The sequence below is a fragment of the Puma concolor genome, chromosome A3 (genome assembly GCF_028749965.1).
Source record: "Puma concolor isolate L17-30 chromosome A3, mPumCon1.1.hap2, whole genome shotgun sequence".
Taxonomy (NCBI): Eukaryota; Metazoa; Chordata; class Mammalia; order Carnivora; family Felidae; genus Puma; species Puma concolor.
The window spans coordinates 79,505,968-79,528,321 of NC_141669.1; the positions used below are offsets into that span (position 1 = coordinate 79,505,968).

A 22,354-nucleotide genomic window follows, 5' to 3' on the forward strand; every position below is an offset into this window, starting at 1 on the left:
TCTGTTACATTTCTATACACTAGTAATGAAGTAGTAGAAGAGAACTTAAGAAAGCAATGACATTTACAGTTGCACCAAAAAGAATGAAATACTTTGGAATAAACTTAACTAAGGAGGTGAAAGATCTATACTCTGAAAACTATAAAACATTGATAAAAGAAATTGAAGGCAACACAAACCAAAAGGTAGTCCATGCTCATGGATTGGAAGAACAAATATTGTTAAAATGTCCCTATTACCGCAAGAATATACAGATTCAATGCAATCCCTATCAAAATACCAACATTTTTCACAACACAAATAATCCTGAAATTAGTATGGGACCACAAAAGATCCCAAATAGTGAAAGCAATCTTAAAAAAGAAGAACAAATCTGGAGGTATCACAATCCCAGGTTTCAAGACATACTGAAAAACTATACTAATCATACCAGTGTGATAATGGCACAAAAACAGACACAATGATCAATGGAACAGAAAGTTCAGAAATAAAACCATGCTTTTATGGCCAGTTAATTTACAGGAAAGGAAGTAAGAATATACAATGGGAAAAAGACAATCTCTTCAACAAATGGTGTTGGGAAAACTGGACAGCTACATGCAAAAGAATGAAACAGTATTACTTTCTTACACCATACAAAAAAACTCAAAATGGATTAAGGGCCAAATATGAGACCTGAAGCCATAAAACTCCTGGAAGAAATCATAGAGAGTAGTTTCTTTGACATCAACTGTAGAAACATTTTTCTAGATATGTCTTCTCTGGCAAGAAAAACAAAAGCAAAATTAAACTATTGGACTACACTAAAGTAAAATGTTTTTGCACAGTGAAGGAAACCATCAACAAACCAAAAAGGCAACCTACTGAATGAGAGAAGATATTTGTAAATGATACATCTGATAAGAGGTTAATATAAAAAATATATAAAGAACTTATACAACTCAACACACACACAAAAAAAACCAATTTAAAATCCAATTTAAAAATGGACAGAGGATCTGAATAGATATTTTTCCAAAGATATACAGAGGGCCACAGACGTATGAAAAATGCTCAACACCACTAATCATCAGGTAAATGCAAAATAAAACAACAATGAAATACTACTTTACACTTGTCAGAATGGCTAGAATCAAAAAGATAAGAAATAACAAGTGTTGGCAAGGATGTGGAGAAAAAGGAACACTTGTGCACTGTTGGTAGGAATGCAAATTGATGTAGCTACTGTGGAAAACATTATCAAGGTTCCTCAAAGAATTGAAAATAAAATTACGATATAAATCAATAATTCAATAATTGCACTGTGTATTTACCCAAAGAAAACAAAAACACTAATTCAAAAAGATATGTGCACCCCTATGTTTATTGCAGCATTATTTACAATACCCAAGTTATGGAAGCAACTTACATGTCCACTGATGGATGAATGGATAAAGAAGATGTGGTATATATACACAATGGAGTATTATTCAGCCATAAAAAATGGTGAAATCTTGCCAATTACAAGAACATGAATCAACCTAGAGGGATTAACACTAAGTGATATAAGTCATTCAAAGAAAAATAAATATCATATGATTTCACTTGTATGTGGAACTTAAACACAACAAAACAAAGAAAAAAAAGAGACAAACAAAAATCTGACTCTTATATACAGATAGCAAACTGGTATTTGCCAGAGAGGAGGTGGGTGGGGGGATGGGTAAAATAGATAAAGGGGATTAAGAGTACACTTCTCTTTAAAAAAAATTTTTTTAATGTTTATTTATTTTGGAGAGAGAGAGACAGAGTAGGAGTGGGAGGAGGAGCAGAGAGAGACAGACAGACAGACAGAGACAGAATCTGAAGCAGGCTCTAGGCTCTGAGCTGTCAGCACAGAGCCCGATGTGGGGCTTGAACTCACGAACTATGAGATCATGACCTGAGCCGAAGTCGGACGCTTAGCCGACTCAGCCACCCAGGTGCCCCAAGAGTACACTTATCTTTATGAGCACTGACAAATATATAAAATTGTGGAATCCTGTTGTACATTTGAAACTCCCGTAACACTGTATCTTAATTATACTTGAATTTTTTAAAAGTCCTTAAAAAGACATGTTCACACAAAAACTAGTACATGAATGTTCATAGCATCATCATAATAGCCATAAAAACAAAAAGTGGAAACAAATGTCCAGTAACTGATAAGTAGATAAGCAAATGTGATACAGCCCTACAGTGGAATATCATGTAGCCATAATACATGTAATGTGGTACCGATACATGCTACAGCACAAATTAACTTTGAAAGCATTACGTTAATTGAAATAAGCCAGTCATAAAAGGCCAGTTTGTATGATTCCATTTATATGAAATGTCCAAAATAGATGAATCCATAGAGTAAACTCATAGTGGGGAGAAGGGGAGGGAAATGAGAAATGACTTCTAATAAGTATAGGGTTTCTCTGTGGGGTGAGGAAAATGTACTGGAATTAAATAGTGATGATGATTATACAACCAGGTAAACAAACTAAAAACCACCAAACTAAAAACATTTAAAAATGTTACTTTTATAGCATATGAATTATAGCTCAAGAAACAAATTTTTAAAGAATACATGAAATAAACAAACTGACTAAAATTAAAAAAAAAAAAAAAAAAGATCAAGGCCTGGCATTGGTGATGCAGGATCAAAAAAGTGGCAGTATTTTAATTTCCCAAGGGAAGCAGATTCAGATTTCTCTGTTGGTCTAATCCCAGCATCCCCACTCTGCTTTATGGTTCCCATTCTCACTACCATGTGATCTTCAGGTTCTAATCTAAAGTTCCCAAACTCTGTCAATCCCTTTCTCATTTCTTGATCTTGATTTTTCCACTTTATACTAAGCATCTTGAAGTGATTTATCTTACCACATCACACTACTTTTAAAGAAATTGTTGCCACAGGTATAATTTGTTGCCTACTCAACTATTATCCTTCAATTTATTTTAAATGTCATTGTAGATGTAGATACATTGGAATGTGGCTTTCGTTGGCGCACCTGGGTGGCTCAGTCAATTGAGCATCCAACTCTTGATTTTGGCTCAGGTCATGATCTTCTGGTTTGTGAGTTCAAGCCCCATCCATATCGGGCTCCAAGCTATCAGCTTGGGATTCTTTCTCACTCTGGCTCTCCATCTCTCTCTGCCCTCCTCCACTCATACATTCTCTCTCTGTCTCTCTCAAAATAAATAAATAAACTTAAACAATGTGGCTTTTGTAGTTCTTGTCTTGGAATCTGTGGTCTGCTAGTGGTTTCTTCTCAGCCTTCATGCTGGTCTGTCACTGTCTGACTGCTGCTCCTTATTTCTCAGTAGCCAGTTGCAGGTCTTGCTTGGGGTTGAAACATTGTTTCTGCAGCTGCCTCATTCACAGCCCACATATAAAGCAAAAATTTTTCAGGTTCCTTCTTTCAGAATCAGGCAGAGGAGAAGGTAAGGGAAAAGGGGACTGCTGTCTTGGAGAGGGCGTTAGCTCCTCTCCCACCTCCTGTCCACTGTTGGTGCTTTTTTGTCTTTGTTTTTATGTCTGCTTCTTTCTTGCCTTTTTGTTTTTTCAATTTCCTCTCCCTCCCACTTCCCCCCACTGAGGATTATAGGAATCAGAGACACTTAGTGTTACAATCATTTTTCCGCTGGTTTACAAATAAATTGGGTAAGCCATGGAACCCTTCTTTTCCACAGAGATGTTGCTTTGATTTTCACAAGCATTAAAGGAGGAAGTAAAAATCATTTCATGATATTCCAGAGGAGAAAGGACCTAGGAGTCACGGTCCACTCAGGGCCTACTCTATAACTGTACATTTGGCTCCGTCCCATATTAGAGATGTGACCGAAGGCCCATCACTGCATCTCTTTGTTCCCTGGCCTTCGGCCTTCTAACCCTTGGTATGTGCATAACCCCTGGGGCACTCCAGAGAACAATTACCCAAACCTGCCCTGCAAGGCCAGGTGGTGCAGAATATTTCTGGGTTACCCTTCTCTGTCCCTGCATCCCCTTCTCCTCTTTTTTGGCTCCCTGGCAGTGTCAGGCAAATATGCTCAGCACATGGTACTATCACAGCTGTAGAATGGAAAATGTCATGTTAGTCAGCAAGTACAGTGAACAGAGCGCATGTCTGCCCAGAGACAGATATGTCTCTCGAGCCATGCTTTCAAGACGTCTCCTGGGTGCCCACCCAGGCAGGCTTCATCGTGTCTCTCACCTGCAGATAGTCCTTGGTCCAGCAGCTGCCATCTGCTGAGCCGGCTCACATGTCTGACAGGCAGGCACCTGGATTTCTTAACAGTTGCCACCTTTCTTCTTCCCTCCCTCCCAGCTGTTCATAATTCCTTCCTTCATTCCCTGCCTGTCCCCCTCCTTTCCTTGTTTCTGTTGAACATCGCTTTCAGCTTCTTCTGAACCTTTCCTTTTCAACTAATTCACAGCATCCTTTGCCAATGCCACTTCCCATGGGGCAGCCAAGTGTTGGCTTAGTGTCTCATGACACTCATGATAATAGGGATGCTGGGAAGTGTGTACCAAACTGTGGTCTATCAAATATAAGCCCTCCCAAATGTTCTATGCAGAAAGGGTTCTGGGACCAAATAACTGTAGGAAATACTATTTATGTCTCTACCCATGGTGAGGCCCACTGCTGATTCCTGTAACAAAGGCTCATACAAGTCCCGTGATGAAGAACCGATTAAAACTTTATTTTCAAACTCCCTAAACTTTTTGCTAAGAAACCTCTTTCTGAGTGATAGCCACCGTCATGCAGGGTAAATAGTGTTTGTGGACCATAGTGCGAGAAACACTGAACTTGATGCTCTCAGAGGTCGGTGTCAGATCTAGAGCTCTAGTTTATTCATTAGCTGATGGTTTGCTTGAAAGGCACGTGAACCTCGCATGGCAGGAATGTGGTGCTGGACAAGTCCTCTTCAGTGGAGGAGGATGAGCATATCAGTCAGGGATCTGCACAGAAACAGAACCAATAGGATGTGTGTGTGTATATAGTGTGTGTGCGCATTTGTGTGTGCATGTGTGCATGTGTATACAGAAAGAGGTTGAGATAGAGATTGAGGGAGATTCAAGGAATTGACTTGAATGAGTATGGAAGCTAGAAAGTCCAAATTGCAGGACAGACCAGACAGGCCACCCGCCCTCATGAGCTGGTTTTGCATTTCAGGTCCCAAGGCAGTCTGCTGTCAGAATTCCCCTTCCTCAGGGGACTTCAGTCTCTTTCCTATTAAAGGCCTTCAACTGAATGGAGATGGCCCTCTCATGATATGCAGGGTAATCTGTTTTACCCAAAGTCTACTGATTAAAATGTTAATCTCAGGGCACCTGGGTGGCTCAGTTGGTTAAGTGTCTCACTTTGGCTCAGGTCTGATCTCACCATTTGTGAGTTCGAGCCCCACATCAGGCACTGTGCTGATAGCTCAGAGCCTGGAGCCTGCTTTGGCTTCTGTGTCTCCCTCTCTCTCTCTCTGACCCTTTCCTGCTCACACTCTGTGTCTCTCTCACTCAAAAATAAATAAACATTAAAATGTTAATCTCACCTAAAAATACTTTCATTGAAACATCTAGAGTAATCTTTGACCAAATATCTGGGTACCATGGCCCTGCCAAGTTCGCACATCAGGATAACCATCACCATAAGGAGAGCAGTTATGATGGTGATAAATCCTTGATGGCCATGAGCCGCTATAGGACTACACCTTGGGGGGAGGAAGGGGCACAGATAAATGGTACCCATTTTGTCTTTTTGATGTGGCCCTGGCTAGTGATGTTTCAAAAGTACTGGCCAGTAGATCCTGCTCATTAAAACATGTTTTGAGATCGACAAGTAGGATGGAGAGGACCAGGCACATTATAGGTGGCATAGATATGGTCTGCCATGTGCTTCTCCTGCAAGTAACTGAGAGAAAATCTTTGGCAATCTGTCACATGGAATAGGATGAGCTGTGAGCTCACAGCTCTAATAAATGAAAGTATTATCCTAAGCTCTGTGGGTGAGAATTTATGTAACACTTTTAATTAAGATAACTGCAGGGGAATGGAAAGAACTCTCTAGTAAGTGACTCTAATGAATGGATAATGCCCTTCTCCTTCCCACCTGGGGAAGATGAGGCTTAGCCACTAATTAGTGTAATTAGCACTGAAAGTGGAAAGATTTACCCCCTTTTTCTCCTTTCTTCATCATTGGAGCACCTAGGCTCTTTGTTTTTGCATGTCTGGCTGCCCCTTCTTTCCTTTATGAAGTTCAAGTTGCTTTGGAGTTTTCCTTGAGTCCCCATCAAAGTGACTGTACTGCCTGTTCCTGGGTGAAGCTTAGAGTCAAAAGTTAGTCTCTGGCTCTTTAAAATCCCTTACTGGTTTGATGTATTTTTAGGAAGTCCTTTTATGGTAAGCTTGAATTTATAATTGAGAAAAGGCTCTTGTCTTTTTAAAAGAAGGCAACCCCTTGGGGCAACTGGGTGGCTCAGTCAGTTAAGCGTCCAACTCTTGATTTCAGCTCAGATCATGATCTCAGCTCAGATCCTGATCTTGTAGTTCTGGGGTTTGAGCCCTGCATTGGGGTCTGTGCTGACAGCTGAGAGTCTGATTGGGATTTCTCTCTCTCTCTCTCTCTCTCTCTCTCTCCCTCTCTCCCTCTCTCCCTCTCTCCCTCTCTCCCTCTCTCTCTTTCTCTGAATAAACTTTAAAAAAGAGAAGACAACCCCAAAACAGCAGAAACATGTGCTAATTTGTGTGTTGCTATCTATGGACAAAACTGAATGAAAATTTTATTTCCTACTACACCTGTTAATCAGAAAGAAGGAAGGAGAATAAAGTAGGAAGAAAGAGGAGACAAAGGCTTAGAATGTAATTAACAATAACTGTGGAAAAATAGTCACTCAAAAGGTTTCTCCAAGGAGACTGATCCCACTGACAAAAATGGCTCTGTTCTCTTTGCTGTTTCCCTGAGATGCAGGAAAACAGGAGAGCCTTGGGGATGAGAAGCTCTGGGGAACCTCTGATTTGAGTTCCCTGGACAGGGTATGAAGATGCTTTATGAATCACATAGAAACCAACTGCTGGTAACTGGGGACAGTGTGCAAAGGGGCTTTTGGTGCCAGATTGGTTTAAAGTTCAAAAGCCAAAATCAAACTTCTTTGAGAAAGTCTGGTTCTAGAGGGTTTAAGTGCATTATTTATAAGGTGTTCTATTGAAATCTGAGGACATGGCTAACATATAGTATTACTTGGCAGATCCTTTACATACTATTGAGAAACAGTTGTCTCTAAAGTGTTTTATTTCATCAGATGCTATTCTAATTTTATATTCCCTTAAATATAATAATGGATAAGTATGGGTAATATTTTGTTGCCCTAATATTGAGTGCTTCTTTTTCACTAAAAGTGTCCTTGACCTTGAATCTATGTCTGATAGAAGCATAACTGGTGGAGTCACCAAATCATAATTTAGAAAGCTCTTTCTACCTTACAGTAGTTGTAAAGCTTGGTTGCACAGTACAATCACCATGGGAGCTTTGAAAAATCTCAATATCCAGACCAATTAAAGCAGAATCTAATGGGTAGGGCTCAGGTATCAGTACAGAACTCAGAGGATTCCACTCTGCAGGGTTGAAAACCACTTATCTAAGTGGAAGTAAACTTTTAGGGCTAGTAGACCTAATATGCAGTGGTACATGTTATAAAAAACTACTTCTTTGCCCAGCACCCCCTCTTGGTACCTCCTAGGGCTCTGCTGGTCTCAATGGGGCTAAGAGCTAGTCCTTTCTGCCTTCCTTCCAGTGGCAGGCAGGTAAATGTTTGCCAGTGCACTCCCTGGAATAAAAAAGCTCTGATTTCCAGATTCTGTAAATACTCCCAGCATGGTCAATTTTTTCCTACCAGTGTGCTTCTAGGGAGCATGGAATTGGGAGGAGAGGTGCACAGTTAGCTTCCATCGGCTAGTGCAAGCCTGCTCCAGAAACGAGTGCCTCCTTCTCAGCTTCAGATTTGCCCACCCCCAGATACTCCTGTCTCCTTTAGGTGGCACTAGTAGTTTGAGCCACCTGGATGAATACTTTTCTGTTGTATGGTGTTCTGACCAGCTAACAGAGCACCCCCCACCCCCCACTTAAAGAGTATAGATAATCTTTGGAAAATGGCAAAGGATAGGGATAAGGCTGGGGATATTTGGACAATTAGCTTTCTGGATTATACTTTAACCTGTGAGCCTGACTAGGGTGAGTTATAGATACAGCTATAGGTGCCTGAGCTGACTATATGAGGTTTCTGAGCCTGCTGATTTGAGGGCCAGGCTCTGAATCAGAATACATTCGCCAAAGTTAATAGGGGAGCTCCTGAGAGGCAGGCTTCCAGTCTTCTGTGGTTGACTGACTTCTACCTCAACACAGGTTACATACCCCTAATTCTCACCCCCACTCATCAAAAAGCACTTTCACGTAACTTTTCTCATTGAATCGCTTCAACACATTTAGGAAGGCCAAACAGACGCTATCTTCGATCTGTAGGTAAGCAATTCTGTGGAAGCTCAGAGAGGTTAAGTGCAGTGATTCATCCAAGTCTGAGCAATTTGCCCGAGCTAGTAAGTGGTGGAGCCATGACTTGAACCCAGAGCTTCTCACCCCAAGTTTAATGCTCTCCTGACACATGGCCTTGGTCTGCCAGCCATCTCCCAAACGCATGGGGTAGGCAACTTAGGTAAAGGAAGAAATGAGATGAAAAGTAGCAGATCCCTGCCTTCCAGTCTGGTGAACTAATTCTTTGCCAGTCCTGTTTAGAAAGCATGCTTCCTGAAATGAATGTGACCTAACAAAATATGTTCCTGCTTGCTAAATATTAAGTTGGGGGTGAAGTATAAATGGCTTGCAAAATATGAATGGCACTGATGAACTGTAATTCCACAAATAGAATCAGGAGCAACCTCTGTAGAGAATGAATCAAATCCAGAGAACACCTGGGACTCCAAGAAGTGGCTACAGAAATATGGCTTGAAAGCCCAGGGGCTGTCCTTTTATGACGTCCTTGCTGACTGCTCCTTCCGCCATGCTGATGGAGTCGTTGATGTAAAAGCCAAACCAGGAAATGAGTCTGTGCAGACTAGTGCGGTAAGTGAAGTGAACTCCTGGGCATGGCTATGGGCTTCCTTTGGTGCCCTGGATGGGTGAGGCCCCCCTCAGACTAGATCCCAGGGCAAGACCAAGGTTGAAAGGCAGCATGGAGGGAAACCAGCTTGGGTTTCCACGAAGGAAGATGGCTTTGTGCTTCCCATGTTACACTTCACTGAACACCACTTGGGGACGTGGAGACCATGTCTGGGAATGGTTTCTGAATATAAATAGATTACACAATAATGGTACATAAGCCAGGAGCTGGCATTATGAGTCTCAGAATTATTCAACCTTGTCAGTTATTCACCTTTTATTGGTGAATTGGATGGTGAAAATGCCCAAAGCAGGGATTTCTATGGTCCTCTTATATTGTCACTCTCTCAAAGATATATTAGTCTAGTGGCTACCAGCCAGTATTTAGTGGATTCCCCATAAGTATAAAAAGAAATTCTCTTAAGAGATTATGGCACTGGACAGGTGTATATTGAAAACTTTCAAAAGGTGGTTCCATTGTGTCAATGGCTCTGGAAGGAACATAGCTTCTCAAAATGCTTGACTCTGGTTCACAATCAAAGGATAATTAGGTTCCTAAACTTCAGCATGCTTGAGTCAGTGAGTTTGAGGGAGGGCCCAGATGATGCTGAAGCTACTGGTCCAGGGTCCACACTCTGCAAAACACTGATGTGTAGACAGTACCCAGAGGATGGTCAGAAGTTTAGAATTATGGAAAGACTAAAAAGTATCACAATAGGAAACAGAAAATCAGGATAAAATGAATATTCCAAATTTGTAAAATTGAAGGAAAACTCTTTTAGAAGATAGTAAAGGCCCATACTCTGAAGTGAAAATCAAAATGTGAGCAACAAAGCAGATGTGCCAGTAACGGCAGCCCAGGAGAGACCACTGGAGAGGAAATCAAGGTCCTCCAATGTACCATCACTTTATGTATTCTCTAAGGCTCTGATTCAATGTCATGATCACTGAGATGTCTGTCCATCCTATAGAGGTAAAACCCCAGTGTCTTTGCCACTCCTTTAGGCTGGCTGGCCACTGGGTTCTGTGCATCCTCCTGAGGAAGGGCTTTTTCCGTGGGGGCTACATTAACCACACGATGTGGTGTTTTAGCCTTCTTAGTGCCGTGTGTTTACAGTGAACTACAAGGAGGAAAATGTAAAAATTGGTTGAGAGAAATGCAGAATTGACAGAAGACTTGTGTCCAGGAGTTGTGTCCCCTACACTGGGATGTGGAGTGATTGCCATATTGCAGGGAAATTTCATTTGTGGGTTTCCTCCCCCAGCACAGTTTTCTGATTTTGTAGTCATTATTCAGTAATGTTATTAGTTCAGGAAATCATATGTTATCGTATGTAATCTAATCATATGTAGATTTTCATTTTTTAAATACATTGGGCCCTGGATATTTAGAAATATCAATCCATGTCAATTTGAACATAGCTCACTGTGAGCTGGTGACAATGGGGTATGTTCAAGTCCTCTCTAAAACTGATTTCTCCTTATTTTTTCTTGACAATTTAAACAAAATCTTATGGGGACAGGTTGAAGAGTCTGGCTTGTAAATGGGGAATTTTACCTCAAATTTCTTGTGCTAAAAATAATACAGTAGAAGTTGAGAAGTGTACAGTACAGTTATCTCCACAAATATTGATGGAAAAGGGACAATTTTATTTTCAGTATTTGGGGCCACAAGCTATCTGGATTTATACCTAAAATTGAATTGTGTGTGAGGTAGGGAGTAACTGAAGCCATGAATAAGTTGATTATTTAGGGTTCTCCCAGACCCCCACTGGGAAGGACCCCCTAAACTTCTAATGATAAAAACTGGTTTGTAGGGACGGATCCAGGAAACTCATTTACACTGAGAAATAAATGACTAAAAAGGCCTTGCTATGTAGTATTTCTAAGATGGATGAACAGGTGGGAGGAGGAGACCAAAATGCATTTCCAGGGGTACCTGGGTGTCTCAGTCGGTTAAGCAACCGACTTGATTTTGGTTCAGGTCATGATCTTGTGGTTCAGGGACTCGAGCTCTGTGTTCAACTCTGTGTTGATAGTGTGGAGCCTGCTTGGGATTTTGTCTCCCTCTCTCTCTGCCCCTCCCCTGCTCGTGCTTTCCCTTTCTCTCTCTCTCTCAATAAACAAACATTTAAAAATGCATTTCCAATTAGAGGATTTCAGGCACCCCTTAAATCACATTGCATTCATGGCTTCTCATGCTGTTTGTGCACAAAGCCAGCCTTGATGTTCACAAACCCACTCTAGTCTTGCCATTTATTCCTCTAACAGATATTCATTGAGCTTTCACTAGGTACCGATCCATGTGGTCTGGACTTGGGGTAGGAAGACCTGCCTGTAAATGCTACTTCTCCAGTTACTAATTTAGAGATGTTGAGCAAATAATTTAACACTTTAAGTCTTACTCTCCACATCTGTAAATGAGTGGTGTAAAGTCCAAACTAAAAAATGCATGTCTGAGTACAGTGCCTGGCACTTAGGAGATGCCCAGTAGAGGTTACATTCTTTGTTTTTCTTTTTTTTTTTTTTTTTAATTACAAACACTGTGAATCAGAAATGAGCATTTATGGAATGCCTGTGGGCTTTATATGCAAGGTGAGTATTTGTGCTCTCATAGCACACGTGAGAAGACAAAGTCACAAGGCCTCTGAGAGGTTATATCATGAGATGGCAGGGTTTGAACTATCTGCTGGGACCTTACACTGTGCTTTTCCCATTCTGACACTCTGCTGTCTGACACCCGTATTCATGTAACATATGGTCTGGTGTGTTTCCATCTGGGAGTGCATAACGCACAGTTAGAAGGCCATGTTTTGGGATTGAGACTAGGGAGAACTCTTGAGGGATAAGAACATGGTGAGAATGAGAGAGAGGACATCTTTCTCCTTCCATCCTTATGTTGTGGTTGACATGTGGTTCCCCTGTCTGCCTGTCTTGGGAACATCAAGACTGATCTCATCATGCCCTTCATCCATGTTCATATCATTCACCACCAGACTTCTCAATCCTCATTCCCATCTCTGAGTTTCCTCCATTCCTCCCTGACTCCTAAATTCCCTCCACTGTGCCCCACGGAACTAGAAGATATCAGTACACCCACTGTAGTGTCAAGTGCTCTGCAGTGTTCTCTTTGCCTGCTTGTCTGGGTTTTTTCTCGAGGACTCTGGTTTCTCTCCCATTCTCCTTGGATCTGTGGGTGGGAGAGGTGGGTGCTGTCCTTCCTTATTCCTTGTTGCTGTTTCTTGACCATTCTCCCTCTGTCTTCCTATGTCATCAGAATGTACCACCCATGACACTTCCTATGGCTGACATTTTCTGACTCCCAGGTTACCCCCATCATTAATTGAAGATTGTAGCTTGTGACTTGCTGTCACTGGATCCAACCATTTTTTAATGTTAATCCCATGAAAATGACCCTTCTCACATCCTGGCCTTTCATTTCTCTGACCTCCTCTTTTCTGGTGACTTTCTCCTCCATCCCATCTCTACCAATCCTGCCATAGGCATCCCCTTGACCTTGTCATTACAAATAACTCTTCCATCATAACCCACATAAATCAGTTCCAAAGGTCCCACTTTTTGACCTCTTTTTTTAAGGTCATTTCCTCTACTACCTAATTCCAATCTTTCAACTCACTGGGATTATATAATTTGTTATTTCTTTTTTTAAAATTTTTTTTCAACGTTTATTTATTTTTGGGACAGAGAGAGACAGAGCATGAACGGGGGAGGGGCAGAGAGAGAGGGAGACACAGAATCGGAAACAGGCTCCAGGCTCCGAGCCATCAGCCCAGAGCCCGACGCGGGGCTCGAACTCACGGACCGCGAGATCGTGACCTGGCTGAAGTCGGACGCTTAACCGACTGCGCCACCCAGGCGCCCCTAATTTGTTATTTCTACTCCCTGTTGTCTGTTCTCTCTATCCTTTTGTCCCTCTTGTACATGCTCAGCTACTTTTCCTCTCTTAAATTATTATTCTCATCTGGCAAAACCCCAACCCTGGTTAAATCCACCTCTCTGCCTTTTCTGCATTATAGCTGTGCATCTGACTGCAGCAGAAGAAACCAGAGAAAAGCACATAGCCACGGTACCTGGCTTCCCTTTAAATTCATGACCTCTAACTTCATGAATCTCTCCATGAAGAACCTCATGGATCTCTTGTGCTGTCCACCTCCTGTAGTTTTCCAATCCACTCAGATGCTCATTCTCCAAGATGTCTATTCTTTTGTCCTCAAACTTCAAACACCATCTCCTCTTTGCTTACTCTAAGCTAGTGACCTTGCTTCCCATTTCATTGAACATTGGAATGAATATTCATAAACATCCACTTCTTATCTACAAATCCCCAGCATTTGTGCCTGTGTTTTCTACCCATATTACTTCCAGGATGGCTAAATTGTCCTCACTTCTGTCTATGGTCCACCCTTTCATGTGTGCACTGATCCTTATTTGCCATTTACTCATTTGCCCCCTTTCTATTCTGTATCATCATTATTACCCTTATTTCTGCATCTTTCCTATCAGCACACAAATATGGTGTTCTTTCTCTCCTCTTAAAAATATAGGATTTTGATCCCCATACTTGCCTCTGCTTCTGCCTCATTTGCCTCATTTCTCTGTTCCTTTGTAGAATCCAACTCCTCAAGAGTTGTATATGTTCCCTTTCTCTAGTCTTGGCAATTCTCCCATGCCCTCTTGAATGCACTCCACTTCAGCAAGGCCCCCTCTCCACCAAAACCCTCTCTTTCCAGGGATACATGTATTACTAAATCCAGGGGTCAGTTCTCAGTCCCACTCTTACTTGACCTACTATCAACATTTCATATAGTTGGTTACTTCCTTGAAATTCATTTGCTTGCAGAAAACACTGTCCTGTTTTCCTCTTACTTCACTGACTATTCTTTGTTAGTGTTCTTTGTTACTTCTGTCCCATGTTCCCAGCCTCTAAATGCCAGAGGGCCTCAAAGTGCGGTCCTTGGACCTCTTCTCTCTCTGTACCCATTCTCTACATGATCTCATCAAGTCCTGTGGCTTTTAATCTGTGTGCATGCTGGTGACTTCCACATTTAAATCTCCAGCCCTGAGTCCTTCCCTTATCTCCACCTGGCTACTTGCCATGTCAATGGGATGTCTGATAGGCACCTTGAACCTAGTACATCAGACACCAGATTCAGATTTTCCCATTCAAGGCTACTCTTCCCATAATCTTCCTCCCATAAATTCATTGCAACTCCATTTTTGTAGTTCTGTGGGCTGAAAACCGTAGTGTCATCCCAAACTGCTCTCTTTTCTCCCACACCCATATCTGACCTCTCATTAAATGCTGTCAGTTCCGTCTTCATAACATGTCTGTAACTCAGAATCCAACCACTTCTCGCCACGTCTGATACTACCCTGGTATGGACCTGCTTCTGTCCTTGACCCTCTATGGTCTGTTCTCAACAGAGTAGCCAGAGTAACCTTCAAAATGATATTTTTATAAATTAAATTTTAAAATTGTAAATAAAACTTAAAACTATGAATTCTGTCACTTCTCTAAGAGAGTAGATCTTAAAATAGATCACAAGAAAAAAATCTGTAACTATGTGTGGTGATGGGCATTACTTATTTATTGTGGTAATCATTTTGTAATATATCCATATATCAAATCGTATTGTATACATAATATAATGTTATATGTCCATTATATCTTAATTAAAAAAATTTGTCTCTTGTCATGTTAAAGTTCTTGGATAGTTCCTTTTTCACTCAGAGGAGAAGCCAGAGTCACTTCCATTAGCCAGTAGGCTTTACGGAGTCTGCATCTGGCTCTCTTCCTCATATTGCCCTAGCATCATCTCACCCCTTACCCTTGCTCACTCTGTTTGGACTACACCAACCTTCCTAAAATTCTACAGACATGCTAGGCACACACTTACTCTTACCACAGGGTTTGGCACTTGCTGAGTCCTCAAGCTTCCCCCAGATCTCCATATGGTCACACTTCTCGTTCCTGCTGGTCTTTGCTCATATTTTACCTTCTGTTTAAGGCTTTCTTTTTTTTTTAGGTTTTAACTTCTTTGGAGCGCCTGGGTGGCTTAGTCAGTTAAGTGTCCAACTCTTGATTTTGACTCAGGTCATGATCTCACAGTTTCACGGGTTCGAGTTCCATGTCGGCCTCTTTGCTGGCAATGCATGGTCTGCTTGGGATTTCTTTATCTCTCTCTTTCTCTCTTTCTCCCTTCCTTCCTTCCTTCCTTCCTTCCTTCCTTCCTTCCTTCCTTCCTTCCTTTCTCTCTCTCTCTCTCTCTCTCTCTCTCTCTCTCTCTCTCTCTCTCTGCCCTGCCTCTGGTTACACTCTCTCCGTCTCTCTTGAAATAAATAAACTTAAAAAAAAAAACTTCTCCATCCCCTCCCATCCCCTGTTCTTTATTCTCCTTCCTTATTTTTCTCTATAGCATTTATCACCATCTGATCTGCTGTATGATTGTTTATTATCTAGCTCTTTCCCTGTAATGTGAGCTCCATGAAGGCAGGAATTTTGGTCTTTGTTTATGGTTTCTAGTGCTGCTGCCTAGAAGATTGTATTGCTGGTGACATGGAGTTGTGCTTCATAAATTCATAAATCAGTTGAGTGAGCTCTATGTGTGGGAAGCCATTGTCCTCAGACCAGTTTTGTATGTACCAGTAGAGAATGCTAGGTGTAGAATGGGTTTCTTGGCTACTTTTCTTCATTTGGGGCTGGGAGTAATAATGGAAAGATTTTTTGTGTGTGAATCTTAAGTCCCACCTCCTCCAGAGAGTCCTACTGACCCTCTAGTCCTTGAGAACTCTTTATTCTGTTGTCAGATTGCCCAGTAATTATTGTCTCAACCTAGCACCAGGTGCTGGGTGTCTAGTGCTCTGCCTTCCTAACTTTCTGTGTGTGGGTGCATGCATGTGAGCATGTGCATACAGTGTCTCCCTGCTGGAAACATTATCTTCTCTGGGGGCACAGATGAGATTGCACATGTTTTTCTGACTATCATTCATGACATCTGGCACAGGGCTCCATATAGAGCAGGCCCCAGTACATGTTGGTTGAACCAGCAGTTGAATGATTTTACCATGGGAGTGAGTGCTAGGAGCTCTATAAATAAGGCAGAGATGGGGTGCCATCTGGAGATTTCTTCTTTGAATGGTCTGAATGGCTTCTGTACTTTGTCCTTTATTTAGGAGACCAACAAGAAGACAGTCCATGCAAAATACTGCAGCAGATTTGTCCATGCACCCTGGAAGGATGGGAGCTTGGTCCACGTCTGCATTACCAAAGAGAAGTGTACCTGGTACAATGAGAGAATCCACACAGTCCTTGCTCAGATTCAGAAGAGGTTGGTAAATTTGCAGGAGGGTACAAGTGGTCTAGTTTCCCTTGAAACTAAAATCTGTGACTTCTCTGTAAATGCTTAACCACAAAAAACAGCCAATTAACATTGTTATGTCAGGGTTGCCATCTGATGGTTTGCTCGTGGCTTTTTGTTTGTAATAAAGGGGAATGTTTGGATCCAGATTCCAAGCTGCTTTGATTCCAAGCAGACTTTTTAAAAAAGACAGCAAAGAAATATGTCATTATGTTGGTTGTACATCACTATAGGAGACTAAGGAATGCTTCTGCTCATGTCTTGCATTTTTTGTGGGCCATGAACATATTGCAAATTGTATTACACCTGTCCTCTGTACTTGTATATTACATTTCAAGGCAACTGTTAACAATGTTGTGGAGTATTTTAATACAATGGAATAATGTATATTCAGCTAAAAATAACTTCATGTGGTCCTTGTCAACCTTGCTGGTTCTTAAAATCTGCCAGTGCTAATGCATCTGAGGTACTAATGCTGTGACCTCAGCATCAGTCCCATGGGGATGATCTACCTTAATGCTTTCACCTCCCTGATGCCAGAGGACAGCTTTAGACCACAAAGACCAAATCCATTTAGGTGCATGGCCTCTGAGGTCAGATGGAGCTGGATTATAATACCAGCTCTGCCACTTTCTGTGTGACCCTGGGCAAGTTAGTTAATGTCTTTGTGCATTGGTTTCTTCATTTATAAAGTGGGAATGATAATGCCATTTACAAATATGCCCTATGGATTATAGACTAGTACTCAGTGGGCAGTAACCACTTGAAAATGAGAGTTCCTTCCATCCTTCTATGTTTTCTGCTATAAAATCACAAGCTGCAGACAACTGTTTGCCTCATATTAACTCTTCAGAGCCCCAGTTTCTTAAAACCCACCTGGCAGTGGGTAACTTAGAACAAGTAATCCTTGTGTCTGGAGTCTTCTGTTTATTGTTTTGGGGTTGACTTTTGGGGACAGTAGTTTGGACTTCAGGTCTGGGGAAAAAGGATGCTGTTTAAGACACTCCACTTGGTAACCTGCCAGATCTATTTGTCTTTCTCCACCCACCAAGTGTTAGGGGTTGTTGGGAACTTCTCTCCTCTTTTCTATTCTCCAGAAGTCTTTGTGGAGAGTTGGTATCATCTCTCCCTTAAATGTATGTAGAATTCACTACTGAAACAATATGGGCCTGTAGTTTTTCTTTGTAGGAAGGTTTTTAATTATGTATTCCATTTCTTCACATACACATAGAACTGATGTTAGTAATTTATGTTATCTTTATTTTAAGCCTGGTTGGAGATTATCCATTTTATTGATCTTTTCAAAGAATCAGGTTTTGGTATCAGTGGGGTTTTTTTCTCTGTATGGTTTTCTCCTTTTGGTGCCATTGATTTCTACTCTTTATTATTTCCTTCTTTCTCCTTACTTTTAAGTTTCTTAAGATGGATGCTTAGATCACTGATTTGAGAACTTTCTTTCTAATATAAGCATTTAAATTTTCTTGGGATATTGCTTTAGCTGCCTCTCACATTATGTTGTATTTCATTACGTTCACTTAAAAATATTTTGCAAATTTCCCTTATAATTCTTCTTTGAACAAAGGTTATTTAGAAATATGTTGTTTACTTCTCAAGTATTTGTGGATTTTCCTGATAGCTTTTAATTGCACTATGGACGGAGGGATACTGTATGGCTTTAGTTCTTATAAGTTTATTGAGACCTATTTTGTTGCCCAGGATATGAAGAAAAACTACATATTCTGCTTTTGTTGGGTGGAATATACTATAAATATCTCAGTTCAAGTTGATTGATAGAGTTGTTTCAGTCTTCCATATCATTACTGACTTTTTTATTTAAATTGTTCTACAAATTGTTGAGAGAAGAGCACTGAAATCTCTAGCTATAGTTATGGATTTGCCTATTCTTTTTTCAATTCTGTCATTTTTTCCTTCATGTATTTTGAAACTATTAGTAGGTGTATGTACAGTTAGGGTTGTTATGTCCTCTTGATGAATGAATTCCTTTAATATTATTAAGTGTCCCTTTTTATCTCTGGCAGTATTCCTTTTTCTGAAATCTGCTTTGTCCAGTATCAATAGAGCTGCTCCAGTGTTTTTTTTTTAATATATGAAATTTATTGTCAAATTGGTTTCCATACATCACCAGTGCTCATCCCAACAGGTGCCTCCTCAATACCCATCACCCACCCTCCCCTCCCTCCCAACCCCCATCAACCCTCAGTTTGTTCTCAGTTTTTAAGAGTCTCTTATGCTTTGGCTCTCTCCCACTCTAACCTCTTTTTTTTAGCTCCAGTGTGTTTTGATCATTTTTTTGCACGGGTTCTCTTTTTTCTATCTTTTTACCTTTACTTGTTTGTGTCTTATATCGAAATAGGTTTCTTAGAATATATATGGGTATTGTTTTTTAAATCCAATCTATCTTGGCCTTTTAACTCCATATTGTTCTCCAAAACAAATAGACAAAGAGACTAAGATAATACATAATACAGGGAGTAAAAAAACAAAAACAAAAAACAAAAATAAAACTTCGGAGAAAACCAACATATTAATATTCTCAGAAAGACAGAAAATATTGCACTCAGAAAGTTGGAAAATACTGTTATACATACATATAGATATTAAGAATTACAAGAGCTCTGGGGCGCCTGGGTGGCGCAGTCGGTTAAGCGTCCGACTTCAGCCAGGTCACGATCTCGCGGTCCATGAGTTCGAGCCCCGCGTCAGGCTCTGGGCTGATGGCTCGGAGCCTGGAGCCTGTTTCCGATTCTGTATCTCCCTCTCTCTCTGCCCCTCCCCCGTTCATGCTCTGTCTCTCTCTGTCCCAAAAATAAATAAAAAACGTTGAAAAAAAAAATTAAAAAAAAAAAAAAAAGAATTACAAGAGCTCTTCAAAATATGATAGCCAAAATAAATGATTCAATGGGAGAGCTGGAAGATGAAGGCAGTCTCTCAGAAAGCAACATAAGCATACTGTGGTTGAGGTTAACATACATGTGTACCTACAAATAGACAGCTTATAGACATATATAAAATGAAGGGGAAATCTCACAAAAAATTTCAGAACTGAGAGACATGTAGTTCCAAACTGAAAGAAAGTTGCAAGGAATGTCCAGAAAATGAGTAAAAAGACCTATTCAGCATACATCATCACAAAATTTTAAATACTAGAGATAAAGAAAAAAAATCCTAAAATCTTCCATTTATCCCCTCCCCAACCTCTGGTTGGGTTTTTTTTTTTTTTTTTTTTTTTTTTTTTTTTTGGTTTGTTTCTTTTTATCTGTTGGTTCCTTTCACCCATTTTTCCCACCCTGCCTCTTGGAGTCAGCAGTCTTTTTGTTCTCTGAATCTATAAACTTGTTTTTTGTTTTTCTTTTAGATTCCACATATAACAGAGATGATATGGTACTTGTCTTTCTCTGTCTGACTTACCTCACTTAGTGGAATGCCTTCAAGGTCCATCCATGTCATTGAAAATGGCAAGATTTAATTCTTTTTATGGCTGAATGATATTCCACTGTATATATATATATACCACAATTTCTTTATCCATTCATCTGTCAATGGACACTTAGGTTGTTTCCGTATCTTGGCTATTGTAAATAATACTGTAGTCAACATGGGGCTGCATATATCTTTTCAAGTTAGTGTTTTCTTTTTGGATAAATACCTGGAAGCAGAATTGCTGCAATGTATGGTAGTCCTATTTTTAATTTTTGAGGAATCTCTGTGTTTTCCACGGTGGCTGCACCAATTTACAGTCCCACCAACAGTGTACAAGGGCTCCCTTTTCTCCACATCCTCTCCAACACTTGTTATCTTTTGTCATTTTAATAATAGTCATTTCTAATCTCTACCTTTTATTTTAGTATTAAGATCATTTCCTTAATGTGATTATTTATTTGGTTGGATTTAAATCTAGATCTTGCTATTTGTTTTTTGTCTTACCTGTTCTTTGTTCTCTTTTTACTCTTTTTCTACCATCTTTTGTTGGAGAGTTTATGATTCCATTTTATTTCTACCTTTGGCTTATAAATTCTACCTCTTTATTTTGTTTTGTTGTATGTGTGACAGCATTAGCATTTACAGTATACATCTTTAAATTACCACAGTCTACCTTCAAATACTATTTCATTTCATCTATATCATAAAAATCTTATAACTTCCATTCCTCTCTTCTGTCTTTTCTATTGTTGTCCTATACTTTTTTTTTTTTTTTTTAAGTAGGTTTCATGCCTAGTGCAGAGCTCAGTGCAGGGCCTGAACTCAGAATCCCGAGATCAAGACCCGAGCTGAGGTCAAGAGTTAGATGCTCAACTGACTGAACCACTCGGGCACCCCTATTATTGTCCTACACCATATTTCCACATATGCTATAAACCATAATGTATTATAAATAATCAATTTTTGTATAAATAGATTTAAAATGAGAATTAGTGTATTTTGTATTTATCCACATATTTGATATTTCCGTACCTCTTTATTCTTTATATTTATCCCAGTGCAGGTCTGTTGATAATGAATTATTTCAGCTGTCTTAGTCTGAAAAACTCTTTAATTTCCTTTTGTTTTTGGAATATTTTTTGTTTTGCTTTATATAGAATTGTAGGTTTACACTTTATATTTCAGTACTTTAAAAATCTTTCTCCATTATCTTTTGGTGTGTTTGATTTATGGTGAAAAGTCTTCTGTTATTTTTATGTCACCTCTGGATGCTTTTAAGACTTTTTTCTTTATCATTGGATTTCAAATTATATTATGATGTGTATTGGTGGTTTTCTTTTTTTCCATTTTTCTTCTTTTTGGGTTCTTTGAGCTTCTTGTATATATTCATATATTGTTTTATCAAAATTGGAAACATTTGGCCATATTTCTCCAAATATTTTTCCTGTTTCCCTCTTTCTCCTTTTTCTTAGTTTCTACATATATGTTAGACTCCTTGACATTGTTCCATGAGTTGTTTATTCTCTACTTTTTGTTTTTTTCTCTGTTTTCATTTTATTATTTTTATTTATTTTTTAAAATGTTCTTATTTTTGAGAGAGAGAGAGAGACAGACAGATAGTTTGTGAGCTGGGGAGTGGCAGAGAGAGAGAGAGAGAGACATAGAATCCAAAGCAGGCTCCAGGCTCTGAGTTGTCAGCACAGAGCCTGATGCAGGGCTTGAAATCTACAAGCCATGAGATCATGACCTGAGCCAAAGTTGGATGCTTTATAGACTGAGCCACTCAGGCTCCCCAGTTGTTTTCATTTTAAATTGCAATGTCTTTCTTAATGTTCCCTGATCTTTTCTTCTGCTAGTGTCTGATGTCTATTAATACCATGTAGTATATTTTTCATTTTGGTTATTGTGCATCTCTATAAATTCCCTTTTATATTTTCTATTTCTGTCCTCATTTTGCTTATACATTACCTTGTTGAAAATATGGGTTATGTTTATAATAGGCTATGTAACATCCTTTTCTGCTAATTCTATCATTTGTATTATTTTAGGGTCTGTTTCTGTTTATCTGTTTTTCTTCTGGTTGTAGATAATATTTTCCTGCTTCTTTGTATGCCTGATAATTTTTTACTGAAATGCAGACATTTTGAATTTTACATTGTTGGGTGCTGGATTTTGCTGTATTTTAAAATACATATTCCATGATGCAGTTATGTTCCTTGAAATCACGTGGATCCCTCTGGGGCTTGCTTGTAAGTTATGTTAACAGGTCCAGGGCAGCCTTTAGTCTGGGGCTAATTTGGTCCTACTACTAAGGCAATACCCTTATGAGGACTCTACTTGATGTCCCATGTATTATGGAGCCTTTCCCACTCAGGTTGT

At 39.9% G+C, this 22,354-nt stretch overlaps 1 protein-coding gene across 7 annotated transcripts in view; it reads left to right on the forward strand.

Moving 5' to 3' along the window:
* Positions 1-22,354, forward strand: part of VWA3B (von Willebrand factor A domain containing 3B) — a 214,686-nt gene that overhangs the window by 85,262 nt on the left and 107,070 nt on the right. For all 7 annotated transcript variants that reach the window (XR_015249270.1, XR_015249267.1, XR_015249268.1 and 4 more), the window contains exons 9-10: positions 8,923-9,119; positions 16,350-16,504. Coding sequence is in view for 3 of the 7 variants with exons in the window: in XM_086701270.1 (XP_086557396.1) it covers positions 8,923-9,119; positions 16,350-16,504 (352 nt within the window). In the remaining 4 variants the exon portion in view is untranslated. The remainder of the gene's footprint in view (positions 1-8,922; positions 9,120-16,349; positions 16,505-22,354) is intronic.